General features: G+C 60.9%; 2 protein-coding genes across 8 annotated transcripts in view; one reads left to right on the top strand and one right to left on the bottom strand.

Moving 5' to 3' along the window:
* Window positions 1–547: 547 nt before the first annotated feature.
* Window positions 548–24,945, top strand: SCRIB (scribble planar cell polarity protein). Of its 7 annotated transcripts, XM_069466792.1 has the most exons (38): window positions 549–984; window positions 2,189–2,306; window positions 2,412–2,490; window positions 2,578–2,667; window positions 2,755–2,811; window positions 2,895–2,958; window positions 3,066–3,140; window positions 3,209–3,353; window positions 3,825–3,943; window positions 4,865–5,064; window positions 5,139–5,305; window positions 5,402–5,532; window positions 5,622–5,747; window positions 6,462–6,629; window positions 7,235–7,639; window positions 8,640–8,702; window positions 9,298–9,387; window positions 9,969–10,046; window positions 10,823–11,146; window positions 11,265–11,345; window positions 11,427–11,669; window positions 12,001–12,111; window positions 12,221–12,514; window positions 12,589–12,777; window positions 19,976–20,086; window positions 20,170–20,226; window positions 20,465–20,539; window positions 21,916–21,978; window positions 22,544–22,627; window positions 22,785–22,892; window positions 22,996–23,155; window positions 23,226–23,364; window positions 23,459–23,644; window positions 23,730–23,872; window positions 23,950–23,987; window positions 24,118–24,192; window positions 24,450–24,501; window positions 24,583–24,945. In XM_069466792.1, the coding sequence occupies exons 1-38, from the start codon at window positions 826–828 to the stop codon at window positions 24,726–24,728; spliced, it is 5,013 nt and encodes a 1,670-aa protein (XP_069322893.1). In that variant the 5' UTR covers window positions 549–825; the 3' UTR covers window positions 24,729–24,945. The 7 variants fall into 7 exon arrangements, with proteins under 7 accessions (XP_069322895.1, XP_069322894.1, XP_069322897.1 ...); XM_069466794.1 differs by lacking the exon at window positions 22,544–22,627 and having other exon boundaries at window positions 548–984; window positions 23,226–23,339; window positions 23,404–23,644; XM_069466793.1 differs by lacking the exon at window positions 8,640–8,702 and having other exon boundaries at window positions 548–984.
* A 291-nt stretch (window positions 24,946–25,236) lies between these two features.
* IQANK1 (IQ motif and ankyrin repeat containing 1) overlaps window positions 25,237–27,672 on the bottom strand; it is a 35,644-nt gene continuing 33,208 nt past the window's right edge. Inside the window, exons 7-13 of the mRNA XM_069465889.1 lie at window positions 26,827–26,975; window positions 26,706–26,760; window positions 26,374–26,466; window positions 26,025–26,133; window positions 25,831–25,924; window positions 25,623–25,757; window positions 25,237–25,557 (exon numbers count right to left, since the gene is read on the bottom strand). Coding sequence (XP_069321990.1) covers window positions 25,254–25,557; window positions 25,623–25,757; window positions 25,831–25,924; window positions 26,025–26,133; window positions 26,374–26,466; window positions 26,706–26,760; window positions 26,827–26,975 — 939 coding nt within the window. The 3' untranslated portion in view covers window positions 25,237–25,253. The remainder of the gene's footprint in view (window positions 25,558–25,622; window positions 25,758–25,830; window positions 25,925–26,024; window positions 26,134–26,373; window positions 26,467–26,705; window positions 26,761–26,826; window positions 26,976–27,672) is intronic.

Below are 27,672 nucleotides of genomic sequence, written 5' to 3' on the forward strand. Positions count from 1 at the left end.
ATGGGTGGTGGGGAGGAGGCTGGCGCAGGGTAGCCAGTCCTGGGGCACGACCCCTGGACGGAGTGTCGCTGCTGCAGGCGCTGTCGTGGTGCTCTGGGGAGCCGGCCTTCCCAGGCGAGGAAGCAGGTGGACGTCATAACATCCTGCGAGGAGGCTGCAAGTTGAAATGCGCAGCTGAGCGTCCCGGGGATCCGGGGGCGGGGGGGCGGGGGGAACGGGCGGGCCGGCCGGGCCGGGCCGGGCCGGGCCGCGCCGGGCCGCGCCGGGCCGCCGTGGACTCCAAATCCCATGGTGTTTTGTGGTGAGGATGGGAGCCGGGCTTCCCGGCAGGCCGTGCGCCAGGCCGCTACGGATCCTCGGAGGCGCCGGCGCCGCGGGGCCTTCTGGGGACTGTAGTTCCAGCGGTGAGGGCGGGACTCGGCTTCCCGGCGGGCTGCGCGGCGGTCGGGCGGTTGTCGGCGGGGCAGTCGGGCGGGCAGCGGCGGCGGTTCCGGCTGCGGCACAGCGGGCGGCTGGGCGGACGAACGGGCAGGCCGAGCTGAGCGGAGCCGGGCGGGATGCCGAGCCGCCGCCGCTGCTCTCCCGCCTTCTCTTGAGAGTCTGAGCGCCGGCCCGGCCGCGCCCCCCGCCCAGGCCCGCAGTCCGAGCGTTCCGCGCGTTCCGAGCGCGGGCCGGGCCCAGCGCCGGCCCCCGGCTCCGTCCTGGGCGGCCCGCTCCCTGCCCGCGTTCCCTCCTCCGCCCGGCGCTCATGCGGGCCGAACCCCGCCCCCCGGCCCCGAGCCCGCCGAGCGCCGCCGCCTGAGCCCGCGCCCGCCCGCCCGCACCATGCTCAAGTGCATCCCTCTGTGGCGTTGCAATCGGCACGTGGAGTCGGTGGACAAACGGCACTGCTCACTACAGGCCGTGCCCGAGGAGATCTACCGCTACAGCCGCAGCCTGGAGGAGTTGCTGCTCGACGCCAACCAGCTGCGCGAGCTGCCCAAGGTGAGCGGCGCCCGCACCTGCGCGCCGACGGCGTGGGCCCAGCCCTCAGCCCCGTGATCGGCGAAGTTGGCCTGGGCGAGCCACCGCAGCTCTTAGCCGGCCCTGCTGGTTTCTACTGGCCAGAGCCCCACCCTGGCCAGCCCCACCCTCTGCCCCTCCACCAGACGGCTTCAGCTGGCACCTGGTAGTAGCGGTCATCAGGTTCCTCCTGCCTGGGGATGGGGTAGTCGCTGAGCCTGGAGGAGGAGCCTCAGAGTGAGACCTGTGGGACTTCGGGGAGGTGGGTGGGATCAGGGTGGAAGGTGGGCCTGCCATGGCTGGCAGGCACTCACTGCGGGGCTGCTCTGAAGGTGGGGAGCTTGGCCTGCTCCCCAGGCTGCTCTCCTCCTCTTCCTGGGTGCAGGGGTTGGGTAGGGGAGCCCTTTTGAGGTGCCCAGCCCTGTGCAGCTCACTGTACCTCTCTGTATCTGCTTTTCTTTGCTCTTGGTCTTTCTGGTGAATTGGTTTTCCTTTCTCCAAGGCTACTCCAGAGAGGAAGCTAGAGAAAGCAAGTTATAAGAAGCATTCGTTTTTTGAAGACAAGGTGTTGAGTAGTGTGATATCTGGAGCCTATGTTTGGTAAACGCTGTGGCCCTGCATGGGCTTGGTTAACATCCTTGTCCACTACGGTCATCTATAAGTTTCACGTTCCTTTTCGGAACACAGCACCATACATGTCTGCGTTACCTTGCTATTTTTATTACAGGGTTTTTGGTGATTGTTGGCTGAACTCTCACCTTGGGCCCAAGCTAGGCTCCTTGCTGGGTGCAGTAGCAGGAGCCAGCATGGCCCCTGGAGGGTTCTTCTGCGGGGCAGACACAGCAGCTCAGGGTGGGTGGAGTCCTGAGTTGACACTGGGCAGGGAATGCCTTGTCTAGGCACAGGGAGGCTGCTTCTTAGCTGGAGGCAGGCAGTTCAGCAGTGACGGGAAGCACGGATGAGGTTTCAGGTTAGGAGTTGGGTGCAGCAGGTGCGTGTGCTGTGTGCTTCTTTGCTTTCCTTGAAAGGGCGTTGTCATGGCTGGACCTCAGGACCATGTGTGCCCTGGAACAGGCAGAGGCCCAGGGACCCGTGACTATGAGCCCCTGTTTCCGGGAGCTCTTCTCTGTTTGGAGGGACCCCTGGTCCAGAGCCTGTTCCCTCTTCCCACATCCTCTGCTCACAGCCCTTCTTCCGGCTGCTGAACCTGCGAAAGTTGGGCCTGAGTGACAACGAGATCCAGCGGTTGCCTCCCGAGGTGGCTAACTTCATGCAGCTGGTGGAACTGGACGTGTCCCGGAATGGTGGGGACCTTGGGTGGGGCTGGGGTGGAGCCTGGGGCACGCCTGGTGGGGCTGGAAGCTTCCTGGAGGCCACGAGCATCTCTCCACCGTGGTTGTCTGTCACAGACATCCCTGAGATACCCGAGAGCATCAAGTTCTGCAAGGCTCTGGAGATCGCGGACTTCAGCGGCAATCCCCTGTCCAGGTGGGTGGCAGCCTATGGTAGGGGTTGACAGTGGGCTGTAGAAGTCCTGCAGCCCTGGTCTGGTGTCTGAGGGTCCTCTCTTTGCAGGCTCCCTGATGGCTTCACTCAGCTACGCAGCTTGGCTCACCTGGCCCTGAATGATGTGTCCCTGCAGGCGCTGCCTGGGGATGTGGGCAAGTGAGTCCTCTTGGGTGAAGTGGGCAGGGAGAGAGGCTCAGGTTGGCCCTGTCCCTGCCTTGCTCAGGCCCCTGGTTTGTCTTTCAGCCTCGCCAACTTGGTGACGCTGGAGCTCCGGGAGAACCTGCTCAAGTCCTTGCCCGCGTGAGTGTGCTGGGGCGGAGCTGCCACCTGGGGGCCTGTGGCCTGTGGCCTGTGGCTCTACCACAACTCTGTTTCGTCTGCAGGTCATTGTCGTTTCTGGTCAAGCTGGAACAGCTGGATCTGGGAGGCAATGATCTGGAAGTACTGGTGCGCGTAGGGGCAGGGCACAGGGCGGGGCCTGTGGGTAGGCTGTCCTGGGCAGGACAGAGCAGGAGTGTCTCTGGTGGACACTCCCTCCCTGTTCCTTCTTGCAGCCTGACACTCTGGGGGCTCTGCCCAACCTTCGGGAGCTGTGGCTGGACCGGAACCAGCTGTCGGCGCTGCCCCCAGTGAGTGAGGGTGGGGCAGGCCTCTCGCCTGGTGCCCATCCGCTCTCTGACCCTCTGCCTGCCCTCAGGAGCTTGGGAACCTGCGGCGCCTGGTATGCCTGGATGTGTCGGAAAACCGGCTGGAAGAGCTGCCTGCGGAACTTGGCGGGCTGGTGCTTCTCACTGACCTACTGCTCTCCCAGAACCTGCTGCAGCGGCTGCCTGATGGCATTGGTCAGTGCACCCAGAGGAGTGTGGGGTGGGGTGCACACAGAGCCTGGCCCCGGGAGGAGCATGGGGGCCCGGACACCCTTGTCAGGTGGCTCTGTGTGATGTTGGATCAAGGTACTATAGGAGAATGAGGTGAGGCCCCTGATTTCAGCAGGCTCAGGGAGACACCCCTGAGGAGAGGCAGGCAGGCCGAGGTCTGAGTGGGCATCAAGTCTACCAGAGGTGGGTGGGTGGGCGGAGCCAGTGGAGGAGCCTGGTGTGTTTCTGCAGGGAGATGGGGTAGGTGGGGCTGGGTTTTTAGGTTTGCGGGGGGAAGGTGGGAGGAGCAGGTCCTCCCCAAAAGGGGTGATATTTGGAGAGGAACAGGGAGGGCTGTGGCCACCCTGAGGGCCCATCTGCTGTGAGAGTGGGTTGGCACTCAGGGGTATGCTCTCAGTCCTACTCAGCTCCGTTGCTGTGTCCCCCTGACACCAGGTCAGTTGAAGCAGCTGTCTATCCTGAAGGTGGACCAGAACCGGCTGTGCGAGGTGCCCGAGGCCATTGGGGACTGCGAGAACCTCTCTGAGCTGATCCTCACGGAGAACCTGCTCACGGTGGGGCCCGGCCCTGGAGACATTAGGCCTAGCAGGAGCTGGTTTCAGAGTTAGCTCAGGAGGCAGAGAGGAAGGGGGATGTTGAGGCATGTAGATCGAGGGTGGGGGTTCCAATGTGTAACTGGGCGCCTGCAGGGTCGGGGGGTGGGGTGGGGTGGGAGGTGCCTGTAGGGGGTGCTGGTTGTGGCCTGGCTCATGGGAGCTGCTCAGGAAGGACACCCTTTAGGTCAGGGCAGGAAGTGCACTGGCAGGGGACAAAGTGGGGCCAGGGCAGGGGTCGTTGCTGTTGGTGTAGATAACTCAGGTTTTGGTTTTTGTGACATGTGGTGGTAAGGCAAGAAAGAGGGTGAATTTGCACTTGGGGAGGCTAAGTCAGGGCAGGAAGCAAGGCCGAGGCCCTGGGGACTGGGTGGGGTGTGGTGGGGATGCTGTCCCCAGGCTGGAAAGCCAGGACCCACCTGTGGGCAGGGTATTTACAGAACATGTCTCTGTGGGAGGTACCCCATCAAGAAGCTCAGAGAGGGGAACCTGGTTGTGGGGTCCTGGGAAGGGGGTATCCCTGAGCAGGCAGGCTGGGCTTGGGGCCCACAGGAGCCCTAGGGACTGAGAGGTGAACAGAGGGAGAAGCCAGCTGGGGTGTCAGACAGGATTGCAGAGTGCAGCCTCAGCAGGTCAAAACCAGGGCACCCGTGGGGCAGGGCCGGAGCCAATAAAGTCACTGGTCTTAGATGACCTGACGGGTGTTTAGGTGGTGGAGTCAGCTCCCACTCTCACGTCCTGGCCCAGGTCTCTAAGGGATGTGGCAGGCCCTGGCTGGAGCTGGCCCACTGTGTTTGTCGCCCTCATCTGCCCCTTGGGGATCTCCTTTCCCTCCCCCAACCCCTAGCAGCTTCTGCCAACCTCTGCCTTCCCCCCTGCCAGGCCCTGCCCCGCTCTCTGGGGAAGCTGACCAAGCTGACCAACCTAAACGTGGACCGGAACCACCTGGAGGTGTTGCCACCCGAGATTGGAGGCTGCGTGGCACTCAGTGTGCTCTCTTTGAGGGACAATCGCCTGGCCATCCTGCCACCCGAGCTGGCCCACACAGCTGAGCTGCATGTGTTAGATGTGGCCGGGAACCGGTGAGTGCCTGCCCAGTCCTGGCAGACCTGGGATGTCCCCGGCGCCCACTGACTGTGCCCACCCTGGCCCCTAGGCTGCGGAGTCTGCCGTTTGCACTCACCCACCTCAACCTCAAGGCGCTGTGGTTGGCAGAGAACCAGGCACAGCCCATGCTCCGGTTCCAGACTGAGGACGATGCCCAGACGGGCGAGAAGGTGCTCACCTGCTACCTGCTGCCCCAGCAGCCCCTGCCCAGCCTCGGTAGGTTGCTGGCAACCGGCATCCTTGACCCAGGGTGGGCGTGGCTTTAGGCGAGGCCAGGGACTGGGCTGGGCCGCTGACACTTGCCTCCCGCAGAGGACCCTGGGCAGCAGGGGAGCCCCTCCGAGAGCTGGAGCGATGCTCCTCTGAGCCGTGTCAGCGTCATCCAGTTTCTCGAGGCCCCCACAGGCGATGACGACGCTGAGGAGGCTGCTGCCGAGAAGCGGGTATGGGAGGGTGGGGACCCTGGGGGGCACCTCCGCCCTTCCCGCCTGACCCGTACCCTGCTTGTCTCTCATCCCTGTCCCCAATGTAGGGCCTGCAGCGCCGGGCCACGCCTCACCCCAGCGAGCTCAAAGTGATGAAGAGGAGCGTTGAGGGGCGTCGGAGCGAGGCCTGCCCTGGCAAGCCAGAGCCCAGGCCGCCCTCGCCCCCAGAGGAGGTGGGCAAGAAGCCTCAGCAGGCTGGAGAGCCACTTACGCTCCCACTTCTCTCGTCTGTCCTGGGAGTGGGGCCATGAGAGCTGGGGTGCCACGAGAAAGGGGGTGGGGACCAGGCTGCCGGGAAGGCCACAGTGGCAGCTACAGGGCCATGCTGGGCAAAGGGTGCTGGGGCTGGGGCTGGAGGGCAAGAGGAGCAGATTGGGCACACGGGAGCATGTAGTTGGCCTGCCCTGGTGGCATGGGGAGGGTGATGCTCCCTAGGGCCTCCAGCACCTTCCCCAGGAGCCCATGCCTCAGCATCATCAGCTTCTGGGAAGGGCTTGGGGCCGGAGCAGGGCAGGCCTGAGTTTGCTCACTTGGAAGCTTCTGATGTCAGGGCCTCCTGTTACAGCGGGACCAGTGACCTGGGCTGGGGCAGGGCGGGCTTTGGGCTATGCAGGGCTACCCACCTGTCTGGGGAGGAGGCTCCCATTGAGCAGGCCTTTTCCTGGGAACTGGTGTGGTTTTTTTCCTTCCCCTGTCTGGGAGAGGCTTTTCTAGGGGCTGTGCGTGCCCGAGGCTCTGAGGCAGCCTGCTCCTCAGGGGCTAGGGTGGGGCGTGGCCATGAGAGGTGAGCCTGTCACTGTACTGTGTTTGGGGCAGTGGGAAGCCCAGGGAGGACTGCATGTGGCCAGCCAAGCCCCCCCACAGCCTGACACCCCTGCCTGCCGCAGGGAAAGAGGCTGAGCACCGAGTCTGGCCTGAGTGGAGACTCTCAGCCGTCTGCTAGCACAGCCTCCACAGGCGAGCCCACGGACCCAGTGGCTGAGGCACCAGGGCTGAGCCAGCAGGAGGCCACACTAGCTGGCCAGGAGGAAGGCACAGAGGAGGATTACGAGGAGGTAAGGACAGGCAGGGGGCAGGGAGAAGGGAAAAGGTGGGCTGTGGTTGCCACTGGCCCTGCACCCTCCCGAGCAGGCGCACAGTGGGGTTAGTGTCAGCATGGGTGGCCATTGGGTGGTATGGAATGCTTCATTGGCAAGGGCAGGCCCTGTAGGGGCCATGCTGCTGGACACGCCTAAGAGGTGCTACCCCCAGCAGGAGTGACAGTCTTTACCCTCTGCCAGACGTAGTACAGTCAGACCTGTCACTGGCGTGCTATCCGCAGACCACAAACCCTGCCCTGGACCTTTCTGACCACGTGGGTGTCCCCCAGTGTCAGGCCCTTGCTGGTCCCTGCATTTCTACCTGGTGCTACTTGTCTCCAGGAAGAGCCCCACTGGCCCTCCGGCCTTCTCAGGACAGATTTTTTGTGCCCCTCACTGGGCAGATGTCCTGAGTCCTTGTTCTCGTTACAACAGGGAGCCTTTGAAAGTTTCTGTTTGTCACCAGCCCTGCTCAGCAGGGTTTCCCTGGGCCCATGTGGGCACCCAGTCACACAATCTGGTGCCCCTGACGGAGGGTGGGGCCGGCGGCCACTGCCACCCTCACCTTCATGCCCACCCAGCCCACAGTGCACTTCGCAGAGGACACGCTCCTGCCTGAGGAAGACAGGGAGAGTGAGGAGGGGCGACTCGAGGCCCCCTGGGCCCTGCCAGGTGGGAGGCAGCGGCTCATCCGTAAGGACACGCCCCACTACAAAAAGCACTTCAAGATCTCCAAGCTTCCCCAGCCGGAGGCGGTTGTGGCCCTGCTGCAGGGGAAGCAGCCGGATGGGGAGGGCCCTGCGGTGCCTGGAGGCTGGCACAACGGCCCCCCCACGTCCTGGGCTCCTCAGGCCCAGGAGGAAGAGGAGGAGGAGGAGGACAGGGCTGAGGAAGAGGAGGAGGAGGACCAGGTCGAAGAGGAGGGCGAGGCCACCACTGAGGAGGAGGACAAGGAGGAGGCCGTGGCCTCTGCACCCTCCGTCAAGGTGGGTCCCAGCCACACCCTTGTGTGACCCAGGCTCCCTTGCCCTCGTGGGCACCAGGGCCATGGCAGGGAGCAGCTGGAGGCCAGCCCAGCCTCGAGACCCAACCGAGCCCTCAGGTTGAGCCTTGGCCTGCTGGCTCCTGGCTGCCTGGAGAAGGTAGCGGGTGCGTGGGGCACCATGGAGGGCAGTGGTGCCCAATGTTCTCCTGTAGGCCCTGGCACTGGTCTTGGTCCATACTCAGGGCAGCTGTGTGGGCCAGCGTCTGCCTGACGCACCTGCAGGCACAGGCAGCTCAGCAGCACCAGGGGTGTGCTCCCCAGCCCTCCTGTGTGTGCAGTGGGCCAGGCGCAGGGTCCTCTCCTCCTGAGAGCTGCTGACTCTCCCAGGATCTTCCCTGCATTGGGCACTGAATCCGGGCTTGAGGCCCTTCAGCTGGCCTTGTGTCCTCATCTGTGGGTCTGGCGGCTGCCCTCCTGCTGGCCTGCCTGGCCTTTCTGCCTTGTCGGACCCTCCCCAGGCTCCAGCAGACCTGTGGGGCACTGGCATGTCCCTTCTTGGTCCTTAAGTTTTCTCTCAACAGCTCACAAAGAGTCCCTCCCCTCTGCTCACTGGGCACACTCATGGTGCTAGGGAAAGCCCTGGGCTACTCTGAGGTCCCACTCTCTCTGGTCCCCACTATGCCCGTACTCTGAGCATGGGCCAATGGTGTGACAGCTGAGGGTCAGAGCAGGACAGCTATGCCTGGGCTCAGCTCTGCCCTGGAGTGCCCCCCAGCTGAGCCCTGCCTGTGCCAGCAGGTGTGTGGCATCACTCACACCTCCAGAACAGGGTGCACCCACACCGGGGTAGTGCCAGGCCCCAGCAGGGAGGGGTCCGCTCGGCTGCAGGAGCTTGGTGTGGTCTTCCTTCTGTCCTTTGTGCTCGTGGCGGGGGTCGGGCGAGGTGGTGGTGGTCCCCGGCGGTGGCTAACCTGCATGCCTCGCTGGTCCTGTCCTGACAGGGGGTGTCGTTTGACCAGGCCAATAACCTGCTGATAGAGCCTGCTCGCATTGAGGAGGAAGAGGTCTGTACTGCTCGCTGCTGCTTGCACTCTGGTCCTGGGGCCGCTCCTGACCTTGCTTCCTGGGCTGCAGGCTCTCACCTCTCCCTACTCCCATCACTTGAGTGCAGACCCCATCCCCAAAGAGTTCCAGCAGCCACCTCAGACCTGGGGGCCTGGGGCACAGTCCCACGGGGCCTGCTGGCCTCTGGAGGGGCAGCTCCTTCCAGTAGGGCCAAGTGGCAGTGCTGGGCCTTTCCCGTTTCCCCACCTGATGTGGTTCTATGAACCTCCAGGTCACCTGGTCTGGAGAAGCGGGATCCGCCCTCACTGGGGGGCGGGCAGTGGGACCTCAAGCCTCCATTGCCCGGAGGCAGGCAAGCCCTGGACTGACCACGCTGTGCTGTCGTGGTGCACACCCGCTGGGGTCTCCAGCCTCTCTCCAGCTGGCCCTGTGCTGTCTGTGTGGGCCCTGGCAGACGGGCTCGAGACCCGGTGTGGCTGCTCAGGGAAGAGCTGTAGGTGGCCGTCTGCAACACTGGCCACTTCCTGCTGGGCAACCAGGCAGCTCCCTGGCCCTCCGGCCCTCTCAGACATGCCCTGTCTATTCTGTTCTCAGCTGAACCTCACCATCGTGCGGCAGACCGGGGGCCTGGGCATCAGCATCGCAGGGGGCAGGGGCTCCACGCCCTACAAGGGGGACGATGAGGTGAGCACCTGCTGCCAGGTCGAGGCCCCTGTGGGCCCCTCCCAGCCCATGCCTGCCTGCCTCACCCTCGACTCTGTCTCTTCTGTTGCCTTTTTCTCTCTGAGGCTTCTCATGGCTTTAGGGGCTGTTGGGTTGGCGCTTCAGACTTCGAAGCTTGCTTTTTCTGGATGCTTCACTTGCCCTTGGGCCCCTAGCCCTCAGAACGCACCTGTTCTTGGATGTTCTTAGACACAGGGATCAGGCCCAAGAACCTGACTGTTTTAAAAACCAAGCCAGCCCACAAGTGCTTTTATGCAGGACTTTAAGACCTGAGAGCAGCCGTAGGGTGTCCGGGTCTGCACTCCCCTCTTGGAGTCTTCCATTTCTCCTGGTGTCTCTGTGCCAGGTTTGGATCAGAAGCTTTTTCTGGGGTTGACCTACACCTTCCAGCTCCCAGGCTCTCAAGACCCCATGGTGGCCTGAGCCCAGGCCCGCTGTCCCCTGCCCTCTCTTTGCTTGGGGTGTCTGGGCTTTCCGTGGCCACCACGGGCTCCTCCCAGAAGGGCTGCGACCGAGGGCCCAGGCTCTGCCACTTTCCCCAGGGCATATTCATCTCTCGGGTGTCTGAGGAAGGCCCTGCAGCCCGCGCCGGGGTCCGAGTGGGTGACAAGCTCCTTGAGGTGAGTCACCAAGTAGCAGCTGTGCTCCCTGGAACTGCACATAGTCTTGCTATTGGGGTGTTTGGCTGCCTTCCCTTCAGGAGGGCCCCTTCTCCCTCAGAGCTCCAAGCACAGGACCCCAGCCCCTGGGTGAGGCCTGGGAGGCCCACTGGGGTCAGGTACGGGCTGCTCCAGGGGCAGAGGCCTCTCCAGGAGGGGCTGTTCTGGGGCTGGCTGGAAAGGTGGCCAGACCCCACCTGTGCAGGGGCCTGGGGAGGCCGTGTGAGGGCAGGCCTGGGGCCTAGGCCAGGGTGGTGTTCACCTGGGGAGCTGATGGCGTGTGTACCCACATTCTCTGGCTTAGCCCTTGCCCAGACCTTTGGATGGAAACTCCTGTCCCCGGGTGGTCATGGTCAGGGGTAGAGGTCAGTAACCTAATGACCCCAGGTGTTCTCCACTGGATGGCCCAGATGGGGGCAGGATGTTTCCAGGAGTATGGCCACAGGTGCAGACTGGCTGCAGAGGTGTCCGCCTGCCTCTCATGGCCAAGCTGTGTCCTGGCCCTGGGGCTGCACACAGGCATTTCTGGGGGTCAGGTGAGGAGCTCAGACTCACCAGGAGCCTGCAGCTGGAGGCAGGGGGGTGTTCCCAGCTCAGGCACCCTCACCCTGGGCCTCAGGCTCCGTGTACACAGAGGGGCGGCATGGAGCCCTCCTGAGCCCTCAGCTTTTGGCTATCAGGGTGGCCATGGCTGGGTCCTGAAGTGCAATGTTGTCTCTGTCCCCTGCCGCCCCCAGGTGAATGGCGTGGCCTTGCAGGATGCCGAGCACCATGAGGCTGTGGAGGCGCTCCGGGGGGCTGGCACCGCTGTGCAGATGCGCGTGTGGCGGGAGCGCATGGTGGAGCCTGAGAATGCAGTCACCATCACGCCTCTGCGGCCTGAGGATGACTACAGCCCCCGAGAGCGGCGAGGAGGGAGCTTACGCCTGCCCCTGCTCCAGCCGGAGACCCCTGGGCCCCCCCGCCAGCGCCATGTGGCCTGCCTCGTGCGTAGCGAGAAGGGGCTGGGCTTCAGCATCGCTGGTGGGAAAGGCTCTACGCCCTATCGGGCTGGCGATGGGGTGAGGCTTGGGGCCTGGCCTGGGGAGGGGCTCTCTGGAGCCGGGAGCAGGAGCCGCCCTCGGCGTCCACACTGTCAGCCTCACCAGTGGCCACAGCCCTCCTCCCCACCCCCTGCAGGGCATCTTCATCTCCCGCATCGCAGAGGGGGGTGCTGCCCACCGGGCTGGCACGCTGCAGGTTGGCGACCGCGTCCTCTCGGTGAGTGGGGGTGGTGGGGCCAGCTGGCACCCTTTGTCTGATCCAGGCCTCAGCCTCCCTGACCCTGGGGCACTCTCACAGATCAACGGAGTGGACGTGACCGAGGCCCGACATGACCATGCTGTCTCTCTGCTGACTGCTGCCTCCCCCACCATCGCCCTGCTACTGGAGCGTGAGAACGGGGGACCCCTTCCCCCCAGCCCCACACCACATTCCTCCCCACCCCCTACTGCTGCTGTCGCCACTATCCCTGGGGAGCCTGGGTTGCCGCGGCTGGCCCCCAGCCTGCTGGCCACTGCACTGGAGGGGCCATACCCAGTGGAGGTGAGAACCCTACCCCACCCGGACACCCACTTAGCTCCAGGTGTGGGGCACTGGCTCCAGGACCCCACTGTGGCCCCACAGCCCACTCTGCTGGGAACACCAGCATGCACTCCCTTTCCACTTGGGCCCTGTGAGACCGGGGTTTTGATTCAGACAGACTGCTTGGTGTGGTTCCCCCATGTCCCCCGGCATGGCGACCCCACAGCGGCCAGCAGGGCCCCCCACCCTTATCCCTGAGGACCCGGCTGCACTCTGGGGAGTCCACCAGTAACCACCCTACCTCCTGGTGTCCCTTTCGCTGCCCTGACTGAGGCCTTGGTCTTGTTCCCAGGAGGTCTGTCTGCCAAGAGCTGGGGGCCCACTGGGGCTTAGCATTGTTGGCGGGTCTGACCACTCCAGCCACCCGTTTGGCATCCAGGAGCCTGGTGTGTTCATCTCCAAGGTAGAGTGGGCCTGGCTGGGCAGCTCTGTGCATGAAGGACCATCCTGGCTGTCCTGGGCATGGGTTACTAGAGCCCCAGCCTGCTGGACACTGCCCTCCTCCCCAACAGGTGCTCCCGCGGGGTCTTGCTGCTCGCAGTGGCCTGCGGGTTGGGGACCGCATCCTGGCAGTGAATGGGCAAGATGTGCGTGAGGCCACACACCAAGAGGCAGTCAGTGCCCTGCTTCGGCCCTGCCTGGAGCTGTCTCTGCTTGTGCGGAGAGACCCACCACCCCCGGGCATGCGGGAACTGTGCATCCAGAAGGCCCCAGGGGAGAAGCTGGGCATCAGCATTCGTGGGGGTGCCAAGGGCCATGCAGGGAACCCTTGTGACCCCACGGATGAAGGCATCTTCATCTCCAAGGTGAGGGACCTGCCTCAGCTGGCCCTGAGCCTGCACACCCCACCAGGCCTCTCCCACACTGACTCTCCCCACAGGTGAGCCCCACGGGGGCAGCGGGGCGTGATGGCCGGCTGCGTGTGGGACTACGGCTGCTGGAGGTGAACCAGCAGAGCCTGCTGGGCCTGACACATGGGGAGGCCGTGCAGCTGCTGCGCAGCGTGGGGGACACCCTTACTGTACTGGTCTGTGACGGCTTCGACACCAGCACCACGCCAGCCCTGGAGGTCAGTGCCCCACCCCTGGACCAGGTCTTGCCCCCAGCAAAGCACCCAGGTGTCATGAGCTGACCCCCAGGTGGGTTGGGCAGCGGATCCTTTACCCTTCCGAGTGGGAAGTGCTTGATGATCCTGAGGCAGCCCTGGGCAGGAGCCAGGAGGCATGGCCCATGCAGCTGCCTTTCCTCCTGAGCTCCAGGCATCGTGCTGTCTAGAGGCCCTGGCCCAGGTAGGAAGAGGTGTGTGAGCAGACGGGGCATGTCTGGGGCCCAGCATGGTGTGGTCCTAAGAGAAGAGGCAGAGTCACTGGCCTTCAGGTGGGCAGCATGGGTGGCCACTGGCTGGGATGGGGATGGCTCGGACCCCTGTCCAGAGCCCATTGGCCAGGCAGAGATTGCTCAGGACTTTGCCTGCAGATGTCCCTGCCCTGTGCCTTGGTGGCATCCTGTTTCTCCCTGCTTGACCCCAGGGTGCCTCTCCACTGGGCCCCCAGCAGAGAGCTCTCTCCCCATGACCTAATGTCCATGCTGGTCCTTTACTCCCTGGACCCTGGAGCAGAAGCCAAGACTGGATGCAGCCTCTCCTCTCTCCAGGCTCATCCTGCCTCTCCCGTCTCCTCCCCGCTGCTGTGCCTGGGGCCTGTCGGCACTGTTGGCCCAAAGGGCCTCTCGGGGCTCTTCACCTGTAGTGGTTGCTGCTCCACCAAGAGGGTGCCCCAGTCACGCTGTTCCCCGGGGTGCGGGCAGCTGTGTCACTGCTCCCCAACAGCACACACGAGGCTTCTGCTGCTTGCAACAGCTTTGGGGATGGGCGGCCACCTCACCCTGGCTCTTTTGCAGTACATTTCTGGGATGGTGACTTGCTGTTGGGTGCCAGCCAGAAAGATGCCCCAAGGCTGACAGCCGCAGACAGCCCCGACCCACACTCCAGTGCGGGGCCACTCTGATGGGAAACGAGATTCCATTGTTTACTTATTTAAAGTATATATGTAGAAATGTTTTATTCAATACATTTACTTATTTTAAACTTTTTACTCAGAGAATATCACTTGGGGAACGGCTCCAACATCCAGAGGGGCTGGTGGGCCCTGAGTTGCAGCTGAGTGTGTGTCCCCTTTGCTCTCCCATATGGCCGCATGCTGCGTGATGCAGGTGTCCTTACTGCATCTGGTTGGCCCTCCACGGCGAGTGCAGGCCTGAAACCTGAAACGCTGGCCAGGCCGCTGACCCTGTCCCAGACCGTATTAGTACCACTTCTTTTTGGTTTTTTTTTTGAGACAGAGTCTCACTCTGTTGCCCCGGCCAGAGTGCTGTGGCGTAAGCCTAGCTCAGAGCAACCTCAAACTCCTGGGTTCAAGCGATCCTCCTGCCTCAGCCTCCCGAGTAGCTGGGACTACAGGCATGTGCCACCATGCCTGGCTAATTTTTTCTATATATATTTTTAGTTGTCTATATAATTTCTTTCTATTTTTTTTAGTAGAGACGGGGTCTCGCTCTTGCTCAGGCTGGTCTCGAACTCCTGAGCTCAAATGATCCGCCGGCCTCGGCCTCCCAGAGTGCTGGGATTACAGGCGTGAGCCACAATGCCCGGCCTAGTACCACGTCTTGATCCTCCCTGGAGTTGGGGAGCTTACACTGTCATTAGCCGGGTCTGGCAGGTGCAGGAGCCTGTGGCTGAGCCCCTCTTCTGCCTGTCACTGCCTCTTCCCACCTCAGGACGCTGGTTGCTTTTGTGTCACAGGCACTGGTTTTGTGTCAAGTAGGGCCTGCAGCTGATCTTTTGTTTTGTGGGGACATGTGTGTTTTTTCCCATCTGTCACTTAGCTTTTCCATTTTAAGATGGTGTCTTTTGAGTTGCAAAAATCTAAATTTTTGTGAATGAAATCTTTTCCTTTATGACTTCTGGATTCTGGTTTTTCCTTAGGAAAACCTTGCCTATTGCAAATTATAAAAACATTGTCCAGTGTTTGCTTCCAGTGTTTCTATAATTTTTCAAAAACATAGACCTTTACAGTCCAGCTGGAATTGTTTTTCAGGTGAAGGGGTATATAGTTGTCCCAACAGTATTTATTGAATAATCTGTCGTTCCCCACTGATTTGGGGTAGATGTGACTTCATTGTGCGTTCATTTCAAATATGCTCCGGGGTTTGTTTCTGGACTTGGTCCCAATGCCACACTGTTTTAAGTACTGTCACTTTATAGCATGTGTTAATACCTAATCCTAATCGGTCGAGTCACCCACTCTTTCTTCTTCTTTTGAAAAGTTTCTATTGTCATGTGTTTTCTCTTCCAGATGGCCCTGCCAAAGTGTCAGGGCACTGGGGTTGTCTTTATGATAAGTTTTTCTCAAGTATGTTCCCAGGTTGCTCTTGTTTTCTTATGAATCCTGATAAATCCTAATCTGGCAGAGCCCTACTGTCCGCAGCAATGGCAGTGGCCCCTCCTTCCTGCTGTCGGGCCCATCCCGTGTTCCCTTGCTGGGCCCCGGCGCAGTGGCAGCCAGAGGCCTGGCTTTGTGCTCAGCTTTAAGAGACTTTCATCTTACAGTGTGATATTTTCTGCAGTTTCTTTTATATTTTTTAAATTTGGGGGCTATTTCTATTTATCACCTATAAGAATTATCTGAAGCAGGTGTTAGGTTTTCTGGAGTGCTTTTCTCTCTGGTTTTTACATCCCTGTGCTGAGTGGGGTTGCTTCAGCCCGTAGAGGTTTCGCCAGCGAGCGTGGCACTTACATTGACCCTTCACAGTGGTATCCAGATTCCTGGCTTCTCACAAAGAAGCAGGACATGGCTGGCTGGGCCTCGTCCCTGCAGGACCATCTGTGTTTCTGACCTCTCCAGTGGGTGGGGAGTGCTCACGGCTCTGACCCCCACCCCATTGTTCTTAAACTCAGCCCTGCCATGCTAGCGTCAGGGTTTGCCAATTGGATTCTGTACCTGTCTTTTCATTCTCTGCACCAGTCTTGGCCTCAGCTCCCGGGCTGGCAGCCTCTCCATCTCCCCAGCTCTCCAGAGTAGTGTCAGCCCACCTGTTCTGCGTTCTAGGCCTGGTGTGTCTTGAGGCTCCTGCGTGGTTCTCATACACCTGGGCCCTCATTTGCGGGAGGCCTTGGGCAGGAGCGTGACTTCTCCACTCCTCACTCTCCCGTGTGTACAACAGAATAGCAGCAGTGCCTGCTTCTTAGGGCTGTTCCGAGGATTCAGGAAAGCAGATGGTACAGCGTGCACCTGCCTCACCACCAGCAGCACCAAAACCCCTGAGCACATCTGGGTTAATGTGTACTTTCCAAGAGAACTTTTCACTCTGATTTTCCACAGGGTTTGGTGTTACTTTTCTCCTCTCCTGGAGTTACCTCCTCCTCCTTGATCCTGTTGTCTGTTGCGTCTTCCCCTCCTGATCATACTGACCAAATTTTATATATTTTAATAGCCTCATGCAAGAGCCAGCTTTTGAATATTGATGAAGATTTTCTCTTATTATTATTATTTGTCAATTAGAAATAAAACTTTAAAAAAACTACCTTTCTTTTTAACATTTCCTTGACGTATGCTTTAAGGAAGAGTACTTCAGGCATTCCTTTTTCTGTTGCTTTTACTTTTTCTACAGATCTGTCTGTAAAGAAGAGGTTATCAGCTGTTTTTTATGCTGATATGAGTTTATACAGAAAAGCTGTGATAAATGCTTGATCCTTTCATCTGTCAGTCTTCAGAATAACAAGCCAGTGCCCTGGAAGCTTCCAAAGATGGCTACTGGGGTGTCTTTCTGTTTTTAGTGTTACTGTGAACTCAAGGGTCTTTATTTTCTTGATGTATTTCAACCCATCATTTTATTGATACCCCCTTGATAATCGGGCATTGAAATCCCAGGTCCTTTCAGTGTGACACTTGTCATTCAGTAGCCACTATGATGAACATCCTGTGAATTTCCTGAGTCAGCCCTGGATTCAGCAGTTTCTGTGGGGAGTCCTGGTTCCTCTCCATGAGAATGGTGTTTAGAGCCCATAACTGTGGCCAGGAGTGTTCATGGCTTCTGGGCTGTCATTGCTTCTGGCCTTTGTAGCAGATTGAGGCTGGGAGGTGGGTACTTTTAGAAAGAGAAAAATCATGAGTTTGTACTGTTATATTTAACTCACTTAAGATTACAGGCTTTTTATTGACTTTTTTGATTTCACAGTCATCTTTTTCTTATACATAATATCTTTTCTTAATTCCTTAATAATTTCAAAATGCAGCCAGGCATGGTGGTGTGTGCCTGTAATTCCAGCAACTTGGGAGGCTGAGGTGGGAGGACTGTTTGAGCCCAGGAGTTTGAGGCCAGCCTGGGCAACGTAACAAGACTCCTCTTTTTTTTTTTTTTTTTTTAATAGGCTCTCACTGTCACCCAGGCTGGAGTGCAGTGGTGCAATCATAGGTCATTGCCACCTTGAATTCCTGGGCTCAGGTGATCCTCCTGCCTTAGCCTCCCAATAGCTGGGACTAGAGGTGCACACCACCATGCCCAGCTAATTTTTTATTTTTTTGTAGAGATGGGGTCTCACTGTGTTGCCCAGGTTGGTTTCAGTCTGGCCTCAAGTGAGCCCCCTGCCTCAGCCTCCCAAAATGCTGGGATTACAGGTGTGAGCCACTACTCCCGGCCCCCATCTCTCTGATTTAAAAAATGCAATGCTAATAGTATTAAGATAAGAGCACTGAAAACAGGCTAAGAGTTCTTTATAGTTCCTTTGTTCTTAGGATTTATCCAGCTAGGATGCATGGCCACAATACCGTGCTTGTAGGCTGGGTGTGATCTGTGTTTGTCTGATGCTCAAGCATGATGAGTCCCAGCGTGCGCATCTTTGCCAGGCTGTCACTGAAGCAACACTGCTTTTCCTCAGGGGCCATGCATGGTGTGGCGGGTGTCCCGCTACTTATGATCTTAACTGTGATGACGGCCAGGTTCTGCCGCTGCGGAGTTACTCTTTCCCTATTGAAATTGATAAGTTTTTGTGGGAGGTGCTTTAAGAGTGTGTGAGTGTCTCCTTCCTCGCCACACTCCTGCCCACTGGCACTGGCACCTGTTGATGGCTCCTGATGCGTCCTTGCAGTGGCTGCTGAACAGTGTCCTAACCGTCACTCTGGGTTCATCAATTGCCTTTCTGCTTAAAAACAAGCTTCCCTTCTCCCGGTTTGTGTGTTGTCTACTTATCTGTTAGTGTGGACTCGTGGGTTTTCGTTTTATTTCATGGTTGACAGTCTGTGACTATCGTTACCTGTTTTGGTGCTCACAGAAGGGCTGTCAAGCTGGCGCTGGGTCATCGTCCTCACTCCGCACACCAGGACGTTCTGGGCTCATTCCACATTTTCCCTGCCCAGCCCTGGAGTTGGCCATCTCTGCAGGGAGCACTGGTTCCTTCTAGTGCAGAGTGGTATTTAGAAGCCCAGATCTGGGTGCTGGGTGTGCCCAGTGCTGTCAGGGTGTCCTTGTCTCAGGACATACCAGTGGCCAGAGCTAGGGAGCATGCAGCTCACTTCCGAACTGCAGACCAGCGTGAGTTCACACCGTGGCTACACCAGTCAGCACCACAGGTCAGCCTTTCCCACATTCTCCACCGCGCACCCAGGCTGCTGTGTCCTCACACTCTCACTTCCTTGTGGCCCCTCTGTGTATGTGACCGTCCTTCCCACCCTGCCAGGCCCCCTGCCGCTCTCAGGCCTGCCCAGGGGCTTTTTGACTAAGTTATTCCAGAAATCGAGAAGGTTGGCACCGTGGTAGTAGTGGTTTGTTCTACTAGTTGTGTCAGACTCTGAAAGACATATTTAAGTCGCCCTTTGTAACTGTGTTTTTATCAAGCTCTCACATTTCTTTTTTTTTTTTTGGAGACAGAGTCTCACTCTGTTGCCCAGGCTAGAGTGAGTGCCATGGCGTCAGCCTAGCTCACAGCAACCTCAAACTCCTGAGCTCAAGGGATCCTCCTGTCTCAGCCTCCCAAGTAGCTGGGACTACAGGCATGCACCACCATGCCCGGCTAATTTTTTCTATATATATTTTTAGCTGTCCATATAGTTTCTTTCTATTTTTAGTAGAGATGGGGTCTCGCTCTTGCTCAGGCTGGTCTCGAACTCCTGAGCTCAAACGATCCGCCCACCTCGGCCTCCCAGAGTGCTAGGATTACAGGCGTGAGCCACCGCGCCCGGCCAAGCTCTCACATTTCTGTTGGTCTTTGCTTTCTATATGTAGACATTCACCTGCTTGGCGCCACAGTTTATGATCACGGTATCATCTTTGTCAATGGTACCTTCTGTGTGACAGTGTCCCTCAGTGCCTGCTGGACACTTTGAACCTGAGATTCTGTCTTCTCTGGGCCAAGCAGCTACTCGTGCTCTCTGCCTGCCTGGTGTCTCTCTGCCCTCCCCTTTACTTGTCACTTCACTTGTATTTTGTAAAGGGACGTGCAGCTGGCCCTGTGTCCCAGCCCACACAGTGCTCTCCTCTAGGGGAGACTCACTTGTGGAGAGGGCGAGGGTGATGCCGATGTCTTTTTCCACTGTGCTGCTGCCACTGCTGTCTCTCCTAGTCCCTGCTGGTGCTAGAGGCCTGAGGCGGTCCCTTTTGTCCGTTGTGGGGTTGGAAGTGAGCTGGGCCCTCTGCCTGTGTTCTCTTTTGACGCTCAGCTCCAGGTGCCTCCTGCGCCCGGACTGCAGGCCTCGCCTGTGCAGCCCAGGTGCCTTCCCTTTCTGGACACTCTTTCTGGCTCTCCCTGCCAGTCACGTGGTTTTCACAGATGATTTAGTTCTTTTAGGTTCAGAGCTAGTGGTTTTTGTCTTGTAGCATGTCTGCTGTTTAAGAGTCTTTACTCAGCACTCACACTGAAGAGTCGAGGCAGCGTGTCTGTCCGTGAGCACCACTCCGTCTTGGTGGCTGTCAGCTCTCTGGGACAAGCAAGGTGGCAAAGCGCTGCAGCCTCACAGCCCTGCCGTGTGCAGGCATGACCCGTGTGCGCAGCAGCGTCAGGAGCTAGGTGTCCTTGACGGACTCAGGAGGAGATAATAGTGCACTGTCCTGGGAAGCCCCACAGAATGCTCCAGAGGCCACTGTAGCCACGTGGTCAGCCTGCCCAGCGTCCACTGTGTGTCACTGGCTTACCATGGGCAAGGGCTCCAGCCTGGTCCTGGAGGTGGGACCGCATGGCCAGAGCCCTGACCCTCAGCCCACTACCCTCCTCTCAGGTATCCCCAGGCGTCATTGCCAACCCCTTTGCGGCAGGCATCGGCCACCGGAATAGCCTGGAAAGCATCTCATCCATTGACCGGGAACTGAGCCCCGAGGGCCCGGGCAAGGTCAGAACTGCCTGTGGCTGGCAGCCCCTGGGCCGGGGAGCCTGAGGCTGTCGGTTCCTGACTCCCGTCTGCTCTGCTCGCAGGAGAAGGAGCTGCCTGGACAGAGCCTGCACTGGGGGCCAGAGGCCATGGAGGCTGCAGTGAGTGTTGAGTCGTTCCTGCCCTGACAAGGGTCCCTGGCTCTGAACTCTGGGCTGCCCGTCCCATGGGGGCACTGCAGTGGGTGACACAGCCCACCGGGGTAGTGGTAGCCGTGTCCAGGCCCCTGCCCACCCCTGCAGCATCTATTCCTTCTGGCCGGACGTGCGCTGCCTGCAGTGCCGCCCCTGCTTGGCTGTGGACATGCCCTGCTAGCACCACGTCCCTTCTGCTCTCCAGGACCAGAGTCTGGAGCCCCTGAAGCTGGACTACCGTGCCCTGGCCGCCGTGCCCAACACTGGCAGCATGCAAAGGGTCAGTGTCCAATGTGCAGAGTGGCCCCCCTGTCCTGTTCATCTGCCCACCCTAAGATGCGTGCCAAAGCTGTCGAGAAGGGAGCCTTTGGGTGGGGTTGGGAATTGGCGGAGGCTGCCTCTGGGCCTACAGGCCACCCTGGCGAGAGCGCAGCCGCCCAGCCTGGTGTGTCTCGTCCCCTTGGCTCTTGGCCCAGGCAGTGAGGCAGCTGCTGTTGTGCCCCCTGCTCTTTGCTGAGGACAGGAGGCACAGGAGCGGGACCCAACCAGGGAGGGGCCTGATCCCTCGGAGGCCCGTGGCCCCCCACACCTTCCTTGCCTGCTGCAGGCGAAGGGGCTCCTGGCCCTGAGGGTGCAGGCAGGAGAGAGGCAAAGGCAGCTGGAGCCAGCAGGGCTCCTGGTGGGTGTGGGGGTGTGTGAGCCGCTGTGGGGTGACAGGCCAGAGCAGCTGCAGGGGGCCATGGGGACCCAAAGGGGGTTGGGGAGAGGCCCAGCCCTGACAGCTGGGCAGGGCATGGACACCAGGACAGTTGTGGGCCTGGGGACAGGCAGGAGGGACATTCAGTCTCCATTCCTCCCCCAAGAGATATAAATAACCCTCCCCAGAGGGGTGCCCAGTCAGCCGCCACTGGGAGACCCCGCAGGAAGGTGAGTGGTTGAGGGTGGGCTCAGCCCAGCCGCTGCCTGAGCAGCAGAGAGGCGAGGAGGACCTGGGCAGGGCTGGGGGCTAAGGAGGCCCACTCAGGGGCTTTGGGGCACCAACCCTCTCTCCTCTGGCCATAGGCAGCCCAGAGAGGGAAGCCCCAGGCGTGGGTGGGGGGGCAGCATCCTCTGATCAGGAAGGGGTGTGGCTGTGGGCGGCCGGTGGGGTCAGGCCTCCCTGGCTTGAGCAACGTTGAGCTACACAGGAGGGTGGCTGGGGCCGGGTGGCTTTCGCAGCCAGCCTAGCTCCCTCTGGTCTGAGCAGCAGACTGTGGGCTCCCCGCCACTGTCCCTGGTGATCCCCGGCTCTCACTGTCTCGTCTGGGTCTGGCCCATCTCTCTCTGCAAATCTCCGGTCAGCCCACTGCCATGGACAGACAGCTGGCTGCTCAGGCCAAGCCCCAGCCCCAGGCCTCCCCTTGTCCCCCCAGCATTGTGGGGGGAGGGGCAGAGCCTGGTGGACACCAGGCCACAGCCTTTTGGGGAGAACCCCTTTGTGCTGGCTGAGTGGTCTTCCAAGCCCATGTGGGGATATCCCCGGGCTGTGATCGGGTCAGAGAAGTGAGGAGCAGCCTCTGTGCCGCCAGGGCAAGCGTCCAGCTCCCCCCAGCTCCTTCTCCTTGAGGAGCCACAGCCCTGCCTGGCCCTCACCCTTCCCTCTGCCCACTCCTCCAGGTGCTGTCTGGGACAGCTGGGGGGAAGATGGCCGAGGACCCCTGCTCCCCCAGTGGCCAGCAGGTGAGTGTGCCAAGTCACAGGTGCCTGTCTGGGTGGGAGCGGAGGACAAGGTGCCAGACTGCAGGCCCCTCGTTTGGGTGGTGGGTGTCGGGAGACAGGGCCTCCTTCCCAGCTGCCCTACAGGTTTGGGGCTGACTCTGCCTTTCCTTGTGGTAACGTGGAGGCCTCTGTGAGGACAGTCATGGACACCTTCCCGGCCAGAGCTGGCTGGCAACGGGTGGGGAGGCTTGAGCTGCTGCTGTTCCTGGGGGGGGGTTCCAGGCCTGTGAGACCCAATGAGGTCTCAGTCCCAACACCACCCAGGGCTTCTGGCCTCACTCCTACCCCTCTTCTTTGTCTGTGGGTCCTTCGGCGTCACTGTCAACACACTGCAGGGTGGGGGTGGGGGTGGGCAGTTTCTACTTGGAGCCCGGCTCTCAGCTTTGACCCCTGACAGGCAGGAGGACATCAGCCCCACCCAGGCTGCCCACCTGGGCTCCATCTCTCTGTCTCTCCCCCCACCATCCCACCCCACCCCTACCTGAACCCCTGATCCTGTTCTCTGGTCCACCCCTGCCCTCTGCAGACAAAACCGGGGGTGATACAGCCATTGGCTCAGGCCTGGCCAAGGGGCTCCCCGGCCCCCAGGGGCAGAGGTGGTCCCCACTGCGTGAGTGCCCGGTCCCGCTGGGGTGGGGGTGGCAGAGCCCCCTTCCTCGGCTGGATGGCGGGTGGGGGTCAGAGGCAGCGGTGGGGACAGCCGGTGGCTGGGTGGGTGGCGGCTGTGCTACAGCTACTCTGCAGCTCACGCGCACCCGGCCCCCCAGCCGCCCTCCCCGCCATCCCTGGATGAGCTACCCACCAGCGTGAAACAGGCCTACAGGGCCTTTGCTGCAGTGCCCGCCCCGCACCCTCCCCAGGACGCCTCTGCCCAGGTACGTGGGGGGCGGCCACCCTCCCTGCCTCGTGCTGTGGTGGGTGCACAGAGGGGCTGGTATGCGGAGGAGCGCTGCCAAGTCTCCTCCCCGCTACCCCCAGACCCCGTCGCCTGGGCCTGCGGCCTCCCCAGAGCAGCTGTCCTTCCGCGAGCGGCAGAAGTACTTTGAGCTGGAGGTGCGGGTGCCTCAGGCTGAGGGCCCCCCCAAGCGCGTGTCCCTGGTTGGTGCTGATGACCTGCGGAAGATGCAGGAGGAAGAAGGTGAGGATGCATGGTGGAGGGAGGGCCCTGGGTTCCCCTGGCCCGATCTGACCTGCCCTGCACCCCCCAGCCCGCAAACTGCAGCAGAAGAGAGCGCAGATGCTGCGGGAGGCGGTGGCAGCTGGGCCGGAGGCGTGGCTGGCCCTGGATGGGGAGGCCCCTGACGAGGAGGAGCAGGAGGACAGCCTGGCCCAGGACCCTGCCAGAGGGTGAGCACCTGCCCAAAGTCCCTGGCCCAACGTCCCCAGCTTGCCCTGGTGTGCCCTTGTCCTCCCCCACAACACATCCTGTCCCCTTCCCTAGGCACAGCCCAGTGTCCCCCCAACCCCTGGGAGGCAGCGTCCCAGTGCGGACAGCCAAAGCTGAGCGGCGCCACCAGGAGCGGCTGCGAGTGCAGAGCCCTGAGCCACTGCTGCCTGAGCGAGCCCTGTCCCCTGCCGAGCGCCGTGCCCTGGAGGCTGAGAAGCGGGCGCTGTGGAGGGCGGCCAGGTGAGGCCCTGCCATGGGTTGCCAACCTGCCCGCCCTGGGGTCGTCCAGCCTGGGGTCACCCGCCCTGCCTCCTGTTCTCTGCAGGATGAAGTCCTTGGAGCAGGATGCTCTCCGGGCACAGATGGTTCTCAGCAAGTCCCAGGAGGGCCGGAGCAAGCGGGGGCCCTTGGAGCGGCTGGCCGAGGCCCCTTCTCCTGCGCCCACCCCGTCACCCACCCCCTTGGAAGGTCTGTGTGACAGGGACAGGAGGGGGGTTCAGCCTGCCGCATGGACCTCTCCCAACGCCCGCTTCTTGTCCCCCCAGACCTCGGTCCCCAGACCAGCACCTCCCCTGGACGCCTGGTGAGAAGCCAGTGGCTGTCGCCCTCCCCCACACCCCTGAGGCCTGGGGGTGGTTCTGACTCCCCCACCCCTGGGGCCCTCACCTCTTCCTCTCCCTCTCTGCCTCTCGTGCTCACGCTGTCCTTTCAAGCCCTTGTCTGGAAAGAAGTTTGACTACAGGGCGTTTGCAGCCCTCCCTTCTTCCAGACCTATCTGTGACATCCAGGTACCTCGGCCCTCCAGGCCCTTCTGCTCGCGACCCTCGCCTGTGCCTGTCACCCAGCCTGTCCATGCCTGCAGTCCTCCCCTTCCTGCCTGCTACCCCACTCTGTCCCTCGGGTGTGGGACCTCCCCACCCAGCTCCCCTCCTCCTGCCCTGATCCTACCCAGGCTCTGTGGCCCCAGCTAGGGAGCCGGCAAGTCCCCTAGGGTGGCTTCCGGCTGGTCTGGCATAGCCCTGAGCAGCCCCTCTCCCCATCGTAGTCACCGGACTTTGCTGAAGAGCTGAGGTCCCTGGAACCATCTCCCAGCCCTGGTGAGTTGGAGCCCAGCTGGGGGTGAGCACCCTGGAGCCTGGAAGCCCTCCGCTCACTGCTGCCCTGTCCCCACCAACCAGGCCCACAGGAGGAGGATGGAGAGGTGGCCCTGGTGCTTCTGGGCAGGCCCTCGCCCGGGGCAGTGGGCCCCGAAGACGTGAGGCTGTGCAGCAGCCGTCGCCCCATGCGGCCGGGGCGCCGCGGCCTGGGCCCTGTGCCCTCCTAGAGGGGTGGGTACCTCCCCTGACTTGGGGTGGGGGCCCTGCCAGCTCCAACCCCACCCTTGCCCCAAGTCTTTTAACTTGGATGTTAGCATTTTACAGAGCCCCCTCAGGAGTTCTGGTCTCTGACTAACTGCCTCCCCCTCTCCCCTCAGCCAGGACCTCTTGGCAAGACTGTAACTAGTGATGTTTGTACAACCAAAGACTCTATTTTGTGGTTTAAGGAGAATAAAGTTAACTACGTTTTACCTCTGCCTGTCTGTCCCTCCATCGGCCTCCCCAGACTAACCCTTCCTGCCCTCTAAAGCTGGCCGGGGTCTGCCCACCAGCCCATCCTCCCTGCCCTGCCACCGCGCCTCTCTCACGCCCCTGCGGGGGCCACCCCCAAGCTCCGAACCAGAGGAGGTGGACACATGCACGCAGCCCCTCCCCACGGCACGGACATGCGCACGCAACACTGACAACGCAACGCTGACAAGCGCACACTATCGGGACGCAGCGCCAGGTGCGCACTTTATTGGGGCCAGGCACTAGATTCCTGTGCTGGGCAGCTGCACGCGCACGGGGAGCAGCAATTGCAGCTGCTCGGCCGGCGGCCACCGAACCCTGGTGACGAAGAAGAGGCGGAAGTGCTCCAGGCGCGCCTCTTGGAACTGCATGGGGTCGTACTCGGGGCCATCAGCTGGCCGCAGCAGCGACAGGTATCGCTCCTCCTGCAGCAGCGTGCGGCTCAGCAGCTCCTGCGCCAGGCCGGGCCGCACCGCCTCCAGCTGCTGCTGCACAGTGGGGAACAGGTCCACCTCGCGCAGGTCGAACACCAGCGGCTTCCCGTACCTGCGTGGCCAGGCGGTGAGGACGGGCCAAGCCGGCGGGGGCATGCCCTGGCCCACGCGCCTCACCTGAGCGCCCCCAGCAGAGCCAGCCGCACCCTCTCCGGCCTCAGGTGCTCTGGGTTCAGCGTGTCCACGTAGTTGGTGTCCTGGTAGCGCAGGAAGGTGGCTGCTTGGCCCGAAGGGTCGATGACAAGAGGCCACCTGGGGGCGGCTGTCAGGTCACCACTGTAAGCTGGAACCCCCGACTGCCCCATGCCCGGCCCACAGCACTGACCTGCCATCTGCGCGGATGCGGTCGCCCACGTCCTTCATCAGCACGTCGTGCAGCTCAGTGACCTGGCACCTTAGCCCAGGCACCTCCTCCTCCTCTGTGGGGATGTTAGTGTGCAGCCGCCTGGAGATCCCAGCGCCGACCCCCTCCCTGGGCCTGCCTCTCCAGCCCCCCGACCCCGGCCCGAAGCCACCCACCCTCCTGCGTCTGCTCGCGCAGCTCCAGCCTGGCCATGGCCAGTGTCTCCTCGGCCTTCTGGGCCTCCTGCCGCAGCCTGTCCACTTGGGCCTCTGCGTCCTTGATGGCCTGAAGGAAGGGGCCACGCTGACCTCCACAAACCTGCCCCACGTTTGGTCTCAGGAGGTCACCTGCTGGGCTTCCTTTCTGCCCCACCCCACCCCACCCCAAGGAGGCCACTGCTGCCCAAGTTTGGGAATGAAAGATGTGCCCCAGAACCCCAGGCCTGCGGGAGAGAAACCCTGGGCTGATGCAGAGCAAGGAGGGGCGTCCAGAAAGCAGGGGCCAGCAAAGCCTGGAGGTCCACACCTGCAGCGTGAGCTCAGTCTTGCCTGTGAGCTTCCGCTCACACTTGTCGTGCTCTGTGATCCTCCGGTTGAGCTCGCAGTAGGCCTGCTGCAGCTGGGTGGCAGGGCGGGCAGGCTCTGGCCAGGTCCAGAACCTCCAGGGTGCCTCCCTTCCTAGCTCTTCCTCCGCCTTCCCAGCGCCTTCCTCGGCTCCTCCTCCTCCTTCCCACCTGGCTCTCTTCCTTCTCCCCACCTGGCTCCCCCTCCTCCCTAACCAGCTCCCCCTCCTCCTCCAGACCTGTCTCCTCCTCCTCACCCAGCTCCCCTCCTCCCCTGGCTCCTCCCTGAGCTCACCTCCTTTTGACACCGCTGCTGCTCCTTGGCTAGCTGTTGCACCTTGAGGATCATGCTAGAGTGAGAGGGAAAGGGCTGGGTCAGAGGACCTACCTGTCAGTGCTCCCCGCCACCCTCCTGCCCATCGCACCGCTTAGCCTCGGCCTCCTTGTGCCTCTGGGCCTCCTGTGCCCGGCGCTGCTGCTCCGCCTCCATGTTCTGGAGCATGGCCTCCGTGAGGCTCAGATCCCACGACTGCAGCACACTGGCCACTGCGTCCAGAGTGGCCACCTAATGACAGGTGACATTTGTTGGACACTCAGGGTGTGCATGTTCTGAGTGTTCCGCTCAACCTAGGAAGGAGGTATTTGAGGAAAAAATGCAGGTTTCCCACCAGGTAACAGAAACACTGTGTAGCCTGGAGTGCTCAGCAAAATTGTTACAAAGTAAGTAGATTAAGCAAGTACTAAGATAATTACTACAGGGAAAGGTGCCCAGCACTTTCTCGCTTTGAAGCAGCCGGCGGCCATTGTAGACCGGCCCTGACTGCTTTAGAGCCGCTTTGGCCATAAAGGGCCACAGTGAGTGCCCTTTAGTGAATTGTAATACTAGAGTCCCCGCCCAGTGGAGAACTGTAATATCACTAACATAAAATGGATTGCACGGCATGATTGTCTCACTGTGAGCAAGCAAAGACACGATGCAAAAGCTCTGCTTCGGTCACCGGGAAGGACGGGAGGCAGACGCAGACTTTGCATGCAAGAAGCTCCTGTGGAAGAAATTCCTGTGCCGCCCAGGAGCAAGTGCCCTGGCAAGTAACCTCGAATAAACTCATCTAACTTGCCAAGCTGGACTTGTCAGAGTCATTCCTTGGTCTTTGGTTCCCTCTCAGTTTTAGGGGTAGTTTTTCTATACTGCCCCAGGATTCTCCTGAAACAGTTGGCTTAGCCAGCAGGATCCAAGAGACCAAATGATGAGTAAAGAGGAG

Source organism: Eulemur rufifrons, chromosome 3, assembly GCF_041146395.1.
Source record: "Eulemur rufifrons isolate Redbay chromosome 3, OSU_ERuf_1, whole genome shotgun sequence".
NCBI lineage: Eukaryota > Metazoa > Chordata > Mammalia > Primates > Lemuridae > Eulemur > Eulemur rufifrons.